The 13992-nt window shown below is 39.2% G+C and overlaps 1 protein-coding gene across 1 annotated transcript in view; it reads right to left on the minus strand.

Annotated features, from left to right (window-relative positions):
* Positions 1-456: 456 nt before the first annotated feature.
* Positions 457-13992, minus strand: part of PDE3B (phosphodiesterase 3B) — a 196916-nt gene continuing 183380 nt past the window's right edge. Inside the window, exons 14-16 of the mRNA XM_044681542.1 lie at positions 2245-2406; positions 835-1111; positions 457-659 (exon numbers count right to left, since the gene is read on the minus strand). Of these exons, the coding sequence (XP_044537477.1) occupies positions 481-659; positions 835-1111; positions 2245-2406 (618 nt within the window). The 3' untranslated portion in view covers positions 457-480. The remainder of the gene's footprint in view (positions 660-834; positions 1112-2244; positions 2407-13992) is intronic.

Here is a 13992-nt window from a genome sequence, read left to right on the forward strand (position 1 = left end):
CAGACTCGCACAAACCAAACGTTCTGTCTCCTTGGCAAGTGGAAAGTTCTTTCTCAACTTGCAGGGGTTATACAGAAAGGAAGAGCTCTGGATTTGGGGAGGTGGCCTTGGAACCACAAGATCTGTCCCCAAAGTGGGGCTTCCAGAGACTCTGCAGTCATGAGACCTGCTGATGAAGAAGGACTAAAGCCAGCTTTCTGTTCCATGCGGTGAAGTGAGTGGGAATGAGGACGAGGCTAGGGCAGCGAGGATCCTATCACAGTAGGAAAGCTTTCCCACCTCCCAGGAGATGAGTCTGTCTAAAGCCAGCATGGTGAAGAAAGTGAGGCCAGGGTGTAGAGTCCTCTTCAAGCCCAGCTCCTCCACCTGTTCCCTGGATAACAACGGAGCCTCCCTTCCTCTCTATCTGGGGAGTGGAGGTGATGGCAATGACGAATGTGAAGACGGCGGCATTTCTTCCTCATCCGCTTCCTCCTGGACTTAGAGTTCTTTGGTCGGAGATGGAAGTGGACCGTGGCCCTCCCCACCCAGCTTGCCGTCTCCAGCAGAGTCCTCACTTCCTCTCTCAACTAGCCTCTTCCACAGCTGGTGATTTTCATTTAGATGCTGTGTTAGCTGGCAAAACTTCCGGTGCTTGACTCTTTTTTTTCGTTGTAGTTCTGTGAAAATCAAAATACAACTTTAATGACAAAGATTCATGTAGGAACTACTTACAAATGAACACAAGAGCTCGGCCACCTAGAAGGAATTCTCTGAAAGCTACAGGGGTGATGGGTGATGGGTGATGCTCCACATGCCCTGCGATGGGATGGGGGATGACTGGGGGCAGCTTACTCGGCCTGGCACTAGAAGGAGAAGCAGCAGACGCTGTAGCAGCAGTGGCATGAGCATTATCCTCTTCCAAAGGTAATTCTTCACTAAATTCCTCACTTGCAGCATCGTCACACTCTTCCTCGATCCACAGGCCAGGAAGTAAGCCTGCTGCATTGTAGGAATTACACAGGGGCCCCACTATGTGAGAGATAAAAGATTCCTGCAGCTTGGCAAGCTGTGGACAGTGGCGATCCATGAAAGGACTGATGGGCAGCCCAAGACTGGCCTCTTCATCTCCCTGATTGATTTAAGAAACAAACAGAAGATGCATTTTAACACTCCTGCATTCAAAGCACGCCCCCAAGCTCCCTCCCTCACTCTAAATCCCAAGCACAAGAGGGTTTGCATGTAAATCAGCACTGCCTGTTAAAAGGTTCGTGTGGAAGTTGGTTATTTATCATCAGGGTTATGATTTTCATTTAATGATGGTGATGAAACTCGAGTAACAAGGTCTAATTGTGTATTGTTTGTCAGCTGTTTCATTCTCTATTCCTGAGGCAAACCTAATATTTCATTCTCTTTAAAGACCATGCCAGAATAGAGCCAGGAGAATCTGGGTTCAAATTTGATCTCAGAAACTTTCTGGCTGTATGACCCTGCGCAAGTCATTTAACCTCAAATGCCTAGCCCTTGCCATTCTTCTGCCTTTGAACCAATGTTAGGATCAATTCTAAGACAGAATGTAAGGCTTTTTTTAAAGACCACACTAGTTTGCATCTTGAGAAGTTTGCTGCAGCTATGATTCTAAGCACTTAATCACATTCAGGTCTTTAAAAAGCATTGGGAGAAATTGAGGGGATTAGGACAGCGAGTGGTTAATTGTGGGAACTGAGTGAACCACAGTGACTCCAACTTGTGACCTGATTCTGGAGTTAGCTTAGTTCCCTTTCTATTCAGTTAGAGAGGGGAGGGGCCGCATCCAAATTCTGTCTTATGAAAAAAACTTATTCAGTTATGGGAATTGGGAGGATATCTCATTGCACTGTTTGAATCTAGCCTTGCATGTGTGGGAAACTGGATCATCTGTAACTGCTTTTTAGGGACCCCTTTAGAGACCCAAGTAATGTTCACCAGAAATGCAGGCAGATTCTAAGACTGAAGTAAGGACTTTTCTCGTGATTATACATTGGACATCAGACAGAATCACAATCAAATTAACCTGCTGGGATAGAAACTGCTTCTTGTTCTCATTTCTGCTGGTATAAGTCAAATGGTTTTAGAAAAGGTGATGGGAAATGGAAGACTTCCCTTTTCTTTCTAAGGCCTTGATCTACTAAGTCCAAACATCCAATATGGCAGCCTTTCCTGAAGGAGAGTTTGCTTGTGACAAACAACTACTGCTCCATGTACCACTCTCCGTTCTGGACTTACCTGGTCATAAAACTCACTGACAATCCCTTCCGTCCACCGCACGTGCAGGTCTTGGGCTTTTGCTGGACCATTGATATCGGCCAATTTAATGCACACCTGACAAACTAAGAGTCGGTCATCCTCACTATTCCACTGGATGCCAGAACTGTTCACATCATTGGCCTATTGAAAGAAAAAGGAGTACTCTGTAAGCTTCACACATCTTTGTTCCCTAATAAGCCTTATTGTGATTCTTCTCCAAATGTGTGTGTGTGTGTTTGTGCGTGTGTGTGAGTGAGAGAGAGAGAGAAGAACCAGCTATGCCAAGACCTCCAAGGTTCCATCATTAGTTCCTCTAAGGAAAGAGTTTTCTTGTCCATCAAGAAAGCAAACTTCTCCAAGTATTTCTGTCAAGCTAAAGGTTCAATAAACCATTTTCAGCAATAAATATTAATTTGAGATATAATAGGACCAGGACCTATGATTTCACTAGTAGAGGGAATTTCTAGATGAAGAAATTCCCTTCTACAAATGTAGATCAGAACCTTATTGGCAACCAAAAGTCTTGAAAGTTGACTGAGAAGTGAAGTGATTTGCCCAGAACCTCAGGGCTGGTATACATTGGAAAAAGGATTTGAGCCCAGCTGGCCCAGAGGTTGGCTCTCTAATCCACAAGGTCATATTTCCTCTCACGTGTGATCATAACTAATGATGACAATTATAGGCAGTGTTGCATAGCAGATAGAGTCAGCCTTGGAAGCCAGAAGTCCTACATTCTAGGCCTCCTTGTTGATCTATTGGGTCAGACTGGGTGATCTAATCCTGAATAAATATAAACCCTTTCCCTTCTCACTACTCCAGGGCCTGGACCCAGGATTCCCCTAGAACAGCAAACTCCCTTATGAGGATCTCCCAGTACCAACATAGGTCCAGCTGTTCTCAGGAACTCAGAGTCTTGGAGAAGAGTTGTCTAAAACCCTGAGAAGTGATCTGTCCAAGGTCATTGCAGAATGTCAGAAGCTGTCCCTGGGAAATGCTGGGCTGACCTGCCCAGTTATATTGAGGCCCGGTGAAATAAGAAGTCTGAACTTCACAATCACCAACATCCTTCCTGCCACAACTGAAATCTTCTGTTTTTAAGTTTTTATATAATATATGATAGTTAAGATGACTAAAACATTAGATATAAGAGAATAATAGCAAAATAGCCACTAGCCCTTGCATGAAGAGAATGAGATAACTACAACAAAAATAAGAGTACCGATGCTAATTTAATGCCACAGTTAAATATTTGGGAAAACTAGCTACCTTGGCTTTGTGCAATGATGAGGCAGGATAGGATAATGGAGAGAGCATTTGATTGGGAGTCTGAAGACTTGGAATTTTTTCTCATCTAAACCCTAGGTCAACTATATGACTGTGGATAAGTCATTTCATTTCTAAAGGCCTCTGATTTTTTATCTATAAAAGGAAGACACTGGACTTCAGTTCATACATTCCAGTTCAAAATCTTTTCTACCAACTAATATTAATAATAACAATTTATTTTCTTTTTTCTTTCTTAACAAAAATATATTGGTATCTTTTGCTTGTTTTTTTAACTTTTAAAATTTTATTATTTATTTTATTTTTTTAGTCATTTCCAAATAATCCTATCACTCTTCTCCACCCAGAGAACCACACCTAGGAACAAAAATTTTAAGAGGAAAAAAGCAGTCCAATAGAACTAGCCAATACATTGAATACATATAAACTACTCCATGACCATAGCCTGGGCCCACTTTTGCTAAGAAAGAAAACCATGCCTTTTTTTTCCATTAGGACCCTGGAGCCAAGCTCGGTCTTCAGCATCACATGGTATTCAGGTTTTGTTGCCATTAATGTTCTCACCATTCATTATTATAAAACAACAATTTGGAAAGGAGCTTTCGTGGGGTGCTAGTCCTATGTTCCTATATCCAGAAGCCAGGGAAAAGCAAGTTTCAGTTTACTGGTGCCAGAAAAGTTTTCCCTAAGCTGCTCATCAAGGCAGAACAGAATATTTCTGCTGCCAAAATCACAAGGTGAGCTGTTGATTATGAAGAGAATGACAGGAGTGAGATTTGGAAATGTCAAGAAGAAACTCAAAAGCCTCAGCAAAATCAGAGACACTTCCTTCTAGGAAAATCTCTATAATACAACAGAACTTTTAATGTATTCAGAGATGTATATGAGAGAGCATTTCATTCTTTATTCTAAACTAAGATGAGCATTCACAAAATCTTTTAATATAATTACATAGCAAGTCAGTCAAAAAATTTTATTGACTATTTACACTGTGCCAAGCCCTGCACATACAAAGAGAGGCAAACAAAAGGCATCCTGATCCTGGAGGCAATAGGGAGCCATTAAAATGACATAATCAGAGCTTCATGTTGGAAAAGTGACTTTGGCAGATGAGTGACAAATGGAGTGGAGAGGGGGAAAATCTGAGGAAGAGAGATCAACTAAAAGGCTGCTGATGTGGCAGTCCTGGCAAGACAGGATGAGAGTCTGAACGCAAGTGAGAGATACATGAGCAAAGAAAAGGGACTTTTCTGAGAGATAATGCAAAGGCAGACATAACAAAATCTATCAATTAATTGGAAATGTAGGATGAATGAGAAGAGTCAAGGAAAACACTTAGGTTGGGAGCCTTGATGACTGAAAGGATGGTGGAATCCTTGGCAGTGATGGAGAAATTAGGAAAGGGAGAGGTTCGGGAAGGAAAGATAATGGATTATGTCTTTGAACATGTCAAACTTGAGTGCCTATGGAGCACTGGGTTTGAACTATCCAAAAGACAACTGATAAGTGACCAGTTCAGGAAACAAAGAAGGGCTGGATAAACAGATCAGGGAATTGTCTGCATAAGGGCAGTTACAGAGCTTAAGACAGAGCACTAGGGACATATGGTTAGTGGTCATGACCTAGATGAAGATCCAGCAATGGATACTGAGGAGTTCTGACAGGTAGAAGGACCAGGAAAATGCAGTATCATGGAAATCCAGAGAAGAGAGAATACTCAGAATAAAAGGGTGATTAGCAGTGATAAAGGGTGCAGAAAGATCAAGGAGGATGATAGGATTGAGAAACACCATTAGTTTTGGCAAATGAAGATCAATGATAATTTGGAAGAGGACAGATTCAGTGGAACAATATAGTCAGAAGCAATATTAGAGAGGATTTAAAAGAGAGCAAGACCCAAAGATATCAAATATAGGGGGGAAAGGACCTACTTGCACAGAAATATCTATAGGAGCTCTTTTTGTGGTGGCAAAAAAATTAGAAATTTAGGGAACATCCATCATCTGAGGAATGGCTGAACAAATTGTGGAATATGATTATAATGGAATACTATTGGGCCATAAGAAATGTGAAGAAGATGACCATAAAGACTTATAAAGGATACCGGGTTAAGATGGCTGCAGAGTAGAAGCAAGGCAACTTTCTCTCCTTACCAACTGATATAGCGTATCTCCAAGGGACAAAAAACCAAATCCAGATGGAAGAAGGGACCCCATAATAGGGAACAGTATGGAAGGTACGTGGGATTTGGGCACTTCCACACTATAAGGGGGGGGGGGAATAGCTCCCATCAAACCACCAGCAGATCACCCCTCCCCCACCCCACCCACAGTACCAGAGGGAGAGGCTGCACTCCAGAGTTAGAGCGAGCGGGGGCACAAAATCTAGCTCCTTGGCAGCTAACTGGCACCACTAGGAGCTTGCCCCTGAGAGCAGCAAGACTTGAGACCCCAGGAGGCTGGAGAGCTCAGAACTTGGACATGGGAGTGGAGCTGAGAGAGGCAGTGGCAGGGCACTCAGAACTCAGGGGAAAACCTCAGGTGGAGGAGCAAGCATGGACAAAGTTCCAGGCTCTGGGCAGGTGGCTAGGACCATGGGGGCTTGACACTGAAAACAGCTAGACCAAAGACCCCAGGAGGGTCCCCAGAGAAGCCAGAAGACTCACAAAGTAGCCAGAGGCAAAAAATTCTCCCTAACTCCATACAAAGAGAATCAGATTGCCTTACTCAGACTTCTGGTAAAGAAAGCATAATGATGCCAAGCAAGGCCCAAGAAATAAAAAAGAAGACCAAGAAAAAAACTCTAACACTTGATAAATTCTGCACAGAAAAAAACCAGAAAACAGAGGAGGACAAACAATTAAAGATATCCAAACCTTCCCAAAAAAATGAAAATGGGTCACAAGATCTTGAAGAGTTCAAATCTGAGATCATGAAAAAGATGGAAGAGATCTGGCAAGAAAATAACAGTTTAAAAGGCAGAATTTTGCAATTAGAAAGTAAGGCTCAGAAATCAAATAAATTGATAAGCAAACTGAAGACCAGAAATAACCAGCTGGAAGCCTCGAAGAGCTAGATAGACCAGATTGAAAAGGAAAACCAAAAGATTATAGCCGAAAACCAGTCTTTAAAGGCTAGAATTGGGCAAGTAGAAGCCAATGATCACACAAGACAGCAAGAATTAATAAAGCAAAGTCAAAAGACTGACAAAATAGAAGGAAACATGAAATATCTCAATGAGAAGATAATAGATCAAGAAAACAGGTCTAGAAGAGACAACTTGAGAATTATTGGTCTTCCAGAAAAATCAGAGACAAATAGAAACTTAGATATCATATTACAAGAAATTATCCAACAAAACTGCCCTGATGCCCTTGAATAAGAGGGCAAAATAGACATTGAAAGGATCCACAGATCACCCTCTACACTAAATCCTCAGAAGACAACGCCCAGGAATGTAAGAGCCAAATTCAAAAGCTTCCAAGTTAAGGAGAAAATATTATAAGAAGCCAGAGAGAGACAATTCAGATATCAAGGAACACCAATCAGGATCACACAGGATCTGGAAGCCTCCACACTACAAGAATGCAAGGCTTAGAACATGATATTCAGAAAGGCAAGAGAATTGGGTCTACAACCAAGGATCACCTACCACACAAAGAGGGCATGAGAAGGGGAGGGGAAGAATACTATTATAAGGAGAGGAAGGAAGCGTTAAAAGGAAATACTTAAGCCTTACTCTCAGAGGAATTAATCCTAAGAGGGAAGAGTAGCTAAATCTATTGGAATATCAAATTCTATCTAACCCTATGGATAAAGTCAGAAGGGATAAACCAAGGGGGGAAGTGGAGTGGGGAGTTCTTAAAGGGAGGGGAAGAAAGGGGGAGGGAATTCATTAGGCCTTAAAAAGTAATAAGAGGGGAAGGGAGGGGGTGGAAAGGGTAGTAAACCAAGGGAGGGGACAAGGGGAATTGATTTAAAAGAAACCACCGGTTTAAAAGGAAACACCATAAGAAGAAGGGGTAGAACTAGGAGAGGATACCAAAATGTTAGGGAATACACAGCTGAAAATTGTAACCCTGAATGTGAATGGGATGAACTAGCTTATAAAACAGAAGCAAATAGCAGAGTGGATTAGAAACCAAAATCCTACCATATGTTGTCTATAAGAAACACACATGAGGCAGGTGGACATACACAGGGGTTAAGGTCAATGCCTGGAGTAAAATCTTTGGGGCTTCAACTCAGAAAAAGAAGGCAGGAGTGGCAATCATGATTTCTGATAAAGCCAAAGTAAAAATAGATCTGATTAAGAGAGATAGGGAAGGTAATTACATCCTAATAAAAGGCAGTATAGATAATGAGGAGTAACAGTACTCAACATGTACGCACCAAATGGTATAGCATCCAAATTTCTAAAGGAGAAACTGACAGAGCTTGAGGAGGAAATAGACAGTAAAACCATACTAGTGGGTGATCTAAATATTCCTCTATCAGATCTAGATAAATCAAACCAAAAAATAAATAAGAAAGAGATAAGAGAGGTGAATGAAATCCTAGAAAAATTAGAGTTATTGGAGAAAAATAAATAGGGACAAAAAGGAATACACCTTCTTTTCAGCTGTACATGGTACATTCACAAAGATTGACCAAGTAATAAGGCATAGAAACATTATAAACAAATGCAAAAGAGCAGAAATAATAAATGTAACCTTCTCAGATCATAATGCAATAAAAATAATAATTAGTAAGGGCACCTGGACAGGCAAATCAAAAACTAATTGGAAATTAAATAATATGATTCTCCAAAACCAGCTAATCAAAGAAGAAATATAGAAACAATCAACAATTTCATTGAAGAGAATGACAATGATGAGACATCCTACAAAACTCTGTGGGATGCAGCAAAGGCAGTACTCAGGGGGAAATTTATATCACTGAGTGCATATCATAATAAATTAGAGAGCGCAAAGATCAATGAACTGAGCATGCAAATCAAAACTTTAGAAAGGGAACAAATTAAAAATCCCCAGCTAAAAACTAAATTAGAGATTATAAAAAGTAAAGGAGAAATCAATAAAATTGAAAGTAAAAGAACTATTGAATTAATAAATAAGACTAGAAGCTGGTACTTTGAAAAAAATAAATAAAATTGACAAAGTACTGGTCAATCTAATTAAAAAAAAGAAAGAAGAAAACCAAATTACCAGTATAGCAAAGATGAAAAGGGAGACCTCACCTCTAATGAAGAGGCAATCAAGGCAATCATTAAAAATTATACCAAGCTAGATGAAATAGATGAATATTTACAAAAATATAAATTGTCTAGATTAACAGAAGAAATAGAATACTTAAATAATCCCATATCAGAAAAAGAAATTGAACAAGCCATCAAAGAACTCCCTAAGAAAAAACCCCCAGGACCAGATGGATTCACAAGTGAATTCTATCAAACCTACAAAGAACAACTAATTCCAATAATATACAAACTATTTGACACAATAAGCAAAGAAGGAGTTCTACCAAACTCCTTCTATGACACAAATACAGTACTGATCCCAAGGCCAGGTAGGTCAAAAACAGAGAAAGAAAACTATAGACCCATCTCCTTAATGAACATAGATGCAAAAATCTTAAACAGAATACTAGCAAAAAGACTCCAGCAAGTGATCACGAGGGTTATTCATTATGATCAGGTGGGATTTATACCAGGAATGCAAGGATGGTTCAACATTAGGAAAACCATCCATATAATTAACTATATCAACAAGCAAACCAACAAAAGCCACACGATTATCTCAAAAGATGCTGAAAAAGCTTTTGATAAAATACAACATCCATTCCTACGGAAAACTCTAGAAAGTTTAGAAATAGAAGGGCCTTTCCTAAAAATAATAAATGGCATATATCTAAAACCATCAACAAGCATCATATGCAATGGGGATAAATTAGAAGCATTCCCAATAAGATGAGGAGTGAAACAAGGATTCCCATTGTCACCTCTATTATTTAACATTGTACTAGAAACACTAGCAGTAGCAATTAGAGAAGAAAAAGAAATTAAAGGTATTAAAATAGACAATGAGGAGACCAAGCTATCACTCTTTGCAGATATGATGGTCTACTTAAAAAATCCTAGAGAATCAACTAAAAAGTTAGTGGAAATAATCAACAACTTTAGCAAAGTTGCAGGATATAAAATAAACACACACAAATCATCAGCATTTCTATACATTTCCAACACACTGGCAGCAGGAAGAGTTAGAAAGAGAAATTCCATTTAAAAACACCCTAGACAATATAAAATACTTAGGAATCTATCTGCCAAGACAAACACAGGAATTATACAAATACAACTACAAAACCCTTTCCACCCAATTAAAACTAGATCTAAACAATTGGAAAAACAATTGAGTCCTCATGGGTAGGATGAGCTAACATAATTAAAATGACCATTCTACCCAAATTAATTTACCTATTAGTGCTATACCTATCAAACTACCAAAAAACTTTTTTACTGAATTAGAAAAAACTATAACAAAGTTCATATGGAAGAACAAAAGACCAAGAAAATAAATAAATAAATATATATATATTGACATTTTTAAACCCTTAACTTCTATGTATTGGCTCCTAGGTGGAAAAGTAGTAAGGGTGTGCAATAGGTGTCAAGTGACTTGCCCAGGGTCACACAGCTAGGAAGTGTCTGAGGCCGGATTTGAACCTAGGACATCCTGTCTCTAGGCCTTACTCTCAATCCACTGAGCTACCCAGCTATGGAAATAATGAAAAAATATGAAGGAAGGTGGCCTAGCAGTACTAGATCTTAAACTGCACTACAAAGCAGTAGTCATCACAATAATAAGGTACTGGTGAAGAGACAGAAAGGAGGATTAGTGGAATAGACTAGGGGTAAGTGAACTCAGCAAGACAGTTTTCGATAAACCCAAAGAACTCACCTTTTGGGACAAAAAACCCGTTATTTGACAAAAACTGCTGGGAAAATTGGAAAACAATATGGGAGAGAGTGGGCCTAGATCAACAATCTCACACTCTATACCAAGATAAACTCAGAATGGGTGAATGACTTGAATATAAAGAAGGAAACTATAGACAAATTGGGTGAACACAGAATTGTATACTTATCAGATCTATGGGAAGGGAAAGATTTTAAAACCAAGCAAGAGTTAGAAAAAAATCACAAAATGTAAAATAAATAATTTTGACTACATTAAACTAAAAAGGTTTTGTACAGATAAAACCAATGCTACCAAATTAGAAGGGAAACAACAAATTGGGAAAAAATCTTTATAACAAAAAACTCAGATAAAGGTCTAATTACTCAAACATACAAGGAGCTAAATCAATTGTACAAAAAATCAAGCCATTTCCCAGTCGATAAATGGGCAAGGGACATGAATAGGTAATTCTCAGATAAAGAAATAAAAACTATCAATAAGTAAATGAAAAAGTGTTCTAAATCCCTAATAATTAGAGAAATGCAAATCAAGACAACTCTGAGGTACCACCTCACACCTAGAAGATTGGCTAATATGAAAGCAAAGGAAAGTAATAAATGTTGGAGGGGATGTTGCAAAATTGGGACATTAATGCATTGCTGGTGGAGTTGTGAACTGAACCAAACCATTCTGGATGGCAATTTGGAACTATGCTCAAAGGGCTTTAAAAGACTACCTGCCTTTTGATCCAGCCATAGCACTACTTGGATTATACCCCTTAGAGATAATAAGGAAAAAGACTTGTACAAAAATATTTATAGCCACGCTCTTTGTGGTAGGAAAAAATTGGAAAATGAGAAAATGTCCTTCGATTGGGGAATGGCTGAACAAATTGTGGTATCTGTTGGTGATGGAATACTATTGTGCTCAAAGGAATAAAGAACTGGAGGAATTCCATGTGAATTAGAAAGACATCCAGGAATTGATGCAGTGTGAAAGGAGCAGAACCAGGAGAACATTGTATACAGAGACTGATACACTGTGGTACAATTGAACATAAGGGACTTCTCTACTAGCAGCAATGCAAAAATCGAGAGCAAGGCTGAGGGACTTATGAGAAAGAAAACTAGCCACATTCAGAGGAAGAACTGTGGGAGGAGAAACAAAGAAGAAAAACAACTGATTGAATACATGGGCTGTTGGGGATATTATTGGGGATGTTCACGCTAAATGAAAACTCTAGTCCAACTATCAATAATATGGAATTAGATCTTGATCAATGATGCATGCAAAACCCAGTGGAATTGTGTGTTGGCTAAGGGGGTGTTGGGGGAGAGGGAAAGAACATGAAATATGTAACTAGGGGAAAATATTAAAAATAAAAATTTTAAAACAAAAAACAACAAAAAAAAAAGACTTACAAAGTGATACAGAGGGAAATGAGCAGAACCAAAAGAATGCTGGACACAGAAACAACAATAATATACAATGATCAACTGTGAACAACATAATTATTATCAGCAATGCAAAGATCCAAGACAATTCCAAGAGATTTTTACAAAAAAGCTATCCGCTACCGTATAAAGAACTAATGGACACACATGTTATAACCAGTGGAAATGTGTGTTGGATATGGGGGGGTGAAGGGGAAAGTAAAAGCAAGAATCATGTAACCACAGAAAATTTTTCTAAAAAATTAAAATATTAACTAAAAAAAAGTGGGGGCAGCTGGGTAGCTTGGTAGATTGAGAGGCAGGCCTAGAGATGGGAGGTCCTAGGTTCAAATCTGGACTCGGACACTTCCCAGCTGTGTGACCCTGGGCAAGTCACTTGACCCCCATTGCCTACCATTACCGCTCTTCTGCCTTGGAGCCAATACACAGTATTGACTCCTAGATGGAAGGTGAGGATTTTATTTAAAAAAAAAAAAAAAAAAAAAAAGAACTAATGGAGTCAGAAATGCAGATTGAAGCATAACATTTTTCACTTTATCTCCTCCATGAGTTTTTTCTTATATAAGTGATATATGCCTTCTTTCATAACATGACAAACATGGAAATATGTACTATATGACAGCGTATGTATAACCTATACCATATGATCTGCTGTCTTGGGGAGGGAGGAGGAAAAAAGGGGGGATGGAGAAAACATGGATCATAAAATGCCAGAAAAGAATTAAAATTATATCAATATTTTAAAAAAATTAAAAACAAAATTAATAATAAAATAGCAAGAAGCAAGACACCTAATGGAGGCGGTTTTCTCAAGGAATTTAGCCAGAAAAGGGAGGGGAAATAGAGGACAATTACTGGAGAGGATGGTCAAATCAAGTATGGACTTTAACTCCAGGAGAGATGTGAGTGTGTATGTAAATAGAGAGGAAGGAGTCAGTACATAGGGAGAGAACATGAGGATAGCAGAGTCAAGGTACTGGAGAAGATGATCAGAGATTCATGTGAAAGAATTGGCTCTGGCAAGCAGAAAGGTCACCTCTTCATCTGAGACAATAGAGAAGGCAGAGAGTTGAGGAAGGTGTCTCTGTGATAAGGAGGGGATGAGAAGGAGAAGCTCTCAGTGAAAGAATTCAATATTTTCAATTCATTGTCAATGTCTTCAGCTGACAGAGTGGGGAGACTTGAGAAGATATAAGGTTTCGGACAGCCAGTATGGAGAGTAGGAGGTAATCTGACTAGGAAAAAGTTGGATGACACAGCTAGGTGGTGCTGGACCTGGAGTCAGGAAGACACGAGTTCAAATCCAGCCTCAGACATTTACTAGCTGTGTGATCATGGCCAAGTCATTTAACTTTTATCTGCCCCAATTCACTGGAGAAGGAAATGGCAAACCACTGTAGCATCTTTGCCAAGAAAACCCCAGCAATGGGGGTCAGCTGGGTAGCTCAGTGGATTGAGAGTCAGGCCCAGAGATCCTAGGTCCTAGGTTCAAATCCTGCCTCAGACACTTCCCAGCTGTGTGATCCTGGGCAAGTTATTTAACCCCACTTGCCTAGCCCTTACCACTCTTCTGCCTTAGAATCAATACCCAGTATTGATTCTAAGACAGAAGTTAAGGGTTTAAAAAAAAAGAAAGAAAACCATGGACAGGATTGGTGTGCCACAGTCCACAAGGCCACATAAGGTCAGACATGACTGAACATTTGAACAAATGAACAGCAGAATAACTGCTTTGCTAGAATGATGATTATTTAACAAAATTGTAGGGAACCCAGTAGGCAAAGTTTAATAATTTCCTCCAGCTCTGTTGAGCAACATGTATATAGTGGCAGCAAAGGAAGTAGATAGTTGGGAGATTTGGCAAGATATGATCAGTAATAACATCACTGATTCTTAAAAAACCTTCCCATAAAAGATTTCTAATTTTTTTGCATTAAATAGAATACAGACACTAATATATTTTTGGTCTAAACACTGTAAAAGTACTTAATAATTATGCAAAAAAAGCAATTAACTTTCCATACACTTTTG

Source organism: Gracilinanus agilis, chromosome 6 (assembly GCF_016433145.1).
Source record: "Gracilinanus agilis isolate LMUSP501 chromosome 6, AgileGrace, whole genome shotgun sequence".
Taxonomy (NCBI): domain Eukaryota; kingdom Metazoa; phylum Chordata; class Mammalia; order Didelphimorphia; family Didelphidae; genus Gracilinanus; species Gracilinanus agilis.